Source organism: Cyprinodon variegatus, unplaced genomic scaffold (genome assembly GCF_000732505.1).
Source record: "Cyprinodon variegatus isolate N-32 unplaced genomic scaffold, C_variegatus-1.0 Scaffold140, whole genome shotgun sequence".
Classification (NCBI taxonomy): Eukaryota; Metazoa; Chordata; class Actinopteri; order Cyprinodontiformes; family Cyprinodontidae; genus Cyprinodon; species Cyprinodon variegatus.
The window spans coordinates 1226964-1229589 of NW_015150593.1; the positions used below are offsets into that span (position 1 = coordinate 1226964).

At 35.4% G+C, this 2626-nt stretch overlaps 1 protein-coding gene across 1 annotated transcript in view; it reads right to left on the reverse strand.

Moving 5' to 3' along the window:
• Positions 1-1071: 1071 nt before the first annotated feature.
• Positions 1072-2626, reverse strand: part of LOC107086007 (chromosome unknown open reading frame, human C3orf20) — a 10837-nt gene continuing 9282 nt past the window's right edge. Inside the window, exons 10-11 of the mRNA XM_015376722.1 lie at positions 2360-2515; positions 1072-1260 (exon numbers count right to left, since the gene is read on the reverse strand). Of these exons, the coding sequence (XP_015232208.1) occupies positions 1072-1260; positions 2360-2515 (345 nt within the window). The remainder of the gene's footprint in view (positions 1261-2359; positions 2516-2626) is intronic.

The following is a 2626-nucleotide window of genomic DNA, read 5'->3' on the forward strand; positions in this document are numbered from 1 at the left end:
GCCCCTTCTTGAATAAAGACTTGATTAAAATTAGTTTTCTTAGGAAGGAAACGGTGTAAGATTTAACTTTACATCATCTTGAAAAACTATCTATTTTGGTATGTGGTGAAAAACAAGTTGGGGCAGCACCGAGTCCAACCGCAAAGAAATTAATCATCTGGATGAAACAAATTATTTATTTATTTATTTATTTTTTTATATATATACCAACCGGCCGTAATGAAAATGAGCTTAAATGAAAGAAAACTAAGTAGTCTATTTTTAGAACGTAAGAAGTAGAAAGTAGAGATAATTGCCAATAAATGTAAGGAGTAAAAGTAAAATGTTGTCATAAAAATAATTACTCCAGAAAAGTATAGAGAGACAAAACTTCTACTTAAGTAAAGTAACGAAGTATTTGTACTTTGTTACTTGACACCTCTGGTCTCTGAGCTAATCTACACTCTTTTGATTTTAAACAACAAATGTAGAAGATAAACATAAAATAAAATAAGGATACACCCTTCAATCCGGATGAGTAACTCTAATAAAAGCATTTGTAGAAGATATAAAACATCATTGGAAACAAAGACATAGATGGAAAAGCAGCATGTGGGATTTGCATAAACTGCAGCCTGTGGCGGGATCGTCAGTAAGATAGGCTGGTGGTGTTTTATATGTGTATGTGTGTGATCTGGTGTCTGAAGAAGTTTTGGATAACACAGCTTAAAAATCTAGTCTCCAATTTTTTTCCTACCAAGTCTGATTATTTAAATCGTTTTTCTACTCTTAGTTTCATGATAAAAAAAATGACAAATGATGTCCATTACTTTCAAAAACTATTTTTTTATTAATCATCCCCTCTGGGCGGTGAACTCAAGCTGTGAAACATGTACAACTAACTAAAGACAGACTGATACGGCCGGCTGATATTTTAGCTGATATAACCATTTTTGTCTTGTATCGGTATCAGCTGACACATGCATAACATTCGATGATTAATTAACGCATTCAGCAATTATGTTTTTAGATCAAGTAAAGTAAAATGTCTGCTCGGAGTAGACTCCATATTGAGAGGAATTATGAGCTCCATCAGGAGGTTTTTCCAGGCACATTCCACCAGGAGGAGGCCCAGAGGATGATCAGGATACGCTGGAGGGACAAGGTCGGTCGGCTGGCATGGGGGGAACCTCTGGCTTCCCCCAGCAGAGCTGGAGGAGGTTTCTGGGGAAGGGGAAGTCTGGGAGTCTCTACTGAGACGTCTGCCCCTGTGACCCAGTCCTGGATGAAGGGGGAAACAACAACGATTACTATTTTAAAGTTATTTTGTACAGGGTTTAAATTTCTTGTAGTGTTTTGCCAATGGAAGTGGTTGAAACATTGCCCTGCCCGGATGGATGGGATCCATGGCAACTTCATATCTTCCTCGCTGACCAATTTGTTGTGTTTCTTGCTTTCCTTGATACTGTTTTTTCCTCAGAACAGTTCTGTTTCTTTTAACTTAAAAAAAGACATAAACAAAAAAGTTTTCAATTAAAAACAAAATACATAGAGATGTTTTAATGGTCATAAATACCTTTGCAAAAACACGGTAAGATTGTAAGACGTTAACTGTGATGTAAATCTTCTCTAATTAGAAGTAGCGTCAACATGATCAGCAAATGAAAAAGCTTTCAGACTGCAAAAGAAAACTGGCTCAACAGCAAAATATGCTTTTTTTTGGAGCAATGGCTAACAAACTTTTATTCTTGTTCATAAAAAGAGAAGAGGAGGACGCAGGGTTATTATGCAATATCTTAACTAGTTTATCCTTAAATTCAAAACAATAAAAAACTAAAAACTAACTCTATAAAACAGGAGAAATTAGAAACTACTAAAAATGTTTTATATGTATTCAAATCAAGCGTATTTTTCCCTTTTCTAACCATGCAAAGGTAATTTCTTATTCATAAAATTAAGATATATAAATAAGATTTTATCATGAACCTTTAATCCATTATAAGCAAAACAGAGTAGCTTAGAGAGAATAAATATGTTATATGTCTTCTCAGAAATTTGAATAATGCAGTGAGAGGAACTGAATAGCGTCTAAAACAATTGATGTTGCTTTGGTTCTTCTTTCGTCTTGTTCTTTCTCAGAAATAGTCTGCATTGTGTCACATCCTGCTGCTTCTGATGCAATTTATACTTCTGTGGTTGCGGGAGGTTTTACGTCATTGTGGTGATCATAAAAAACTCTAGTATTGATCAAAAAGTCATGCGTTTTCGACCTTTTTCTTTTTATTAATAGCTTTAACTGACATGATGCCACATTTCCTCAGCAGTTCTGTGAAACTAATGACTAACTGGAGCGACTCTGTTGCAGCCAATCAGAAGGAACCCTGCAGTGATACCTGGAGTTTTGGTCTGTAGGGAGACTCAAACCCAGTCTGTGTTCTTTCCTGCTTCTGCAAATTTGCGTCTGAAGATCCTTGACAGAGAAGCTGTCATCACTGAACAAGTGGCTCGAAAACAGCAGCTTCCCATTGAGGTACATCTATAACACAACAGAAATACAACATTATAGATAGATAGATAGATAGATAGATAGATAGATAGATAGATAGATAGATAGATAGATAGATAGATAGATAGATAGATAGATAGA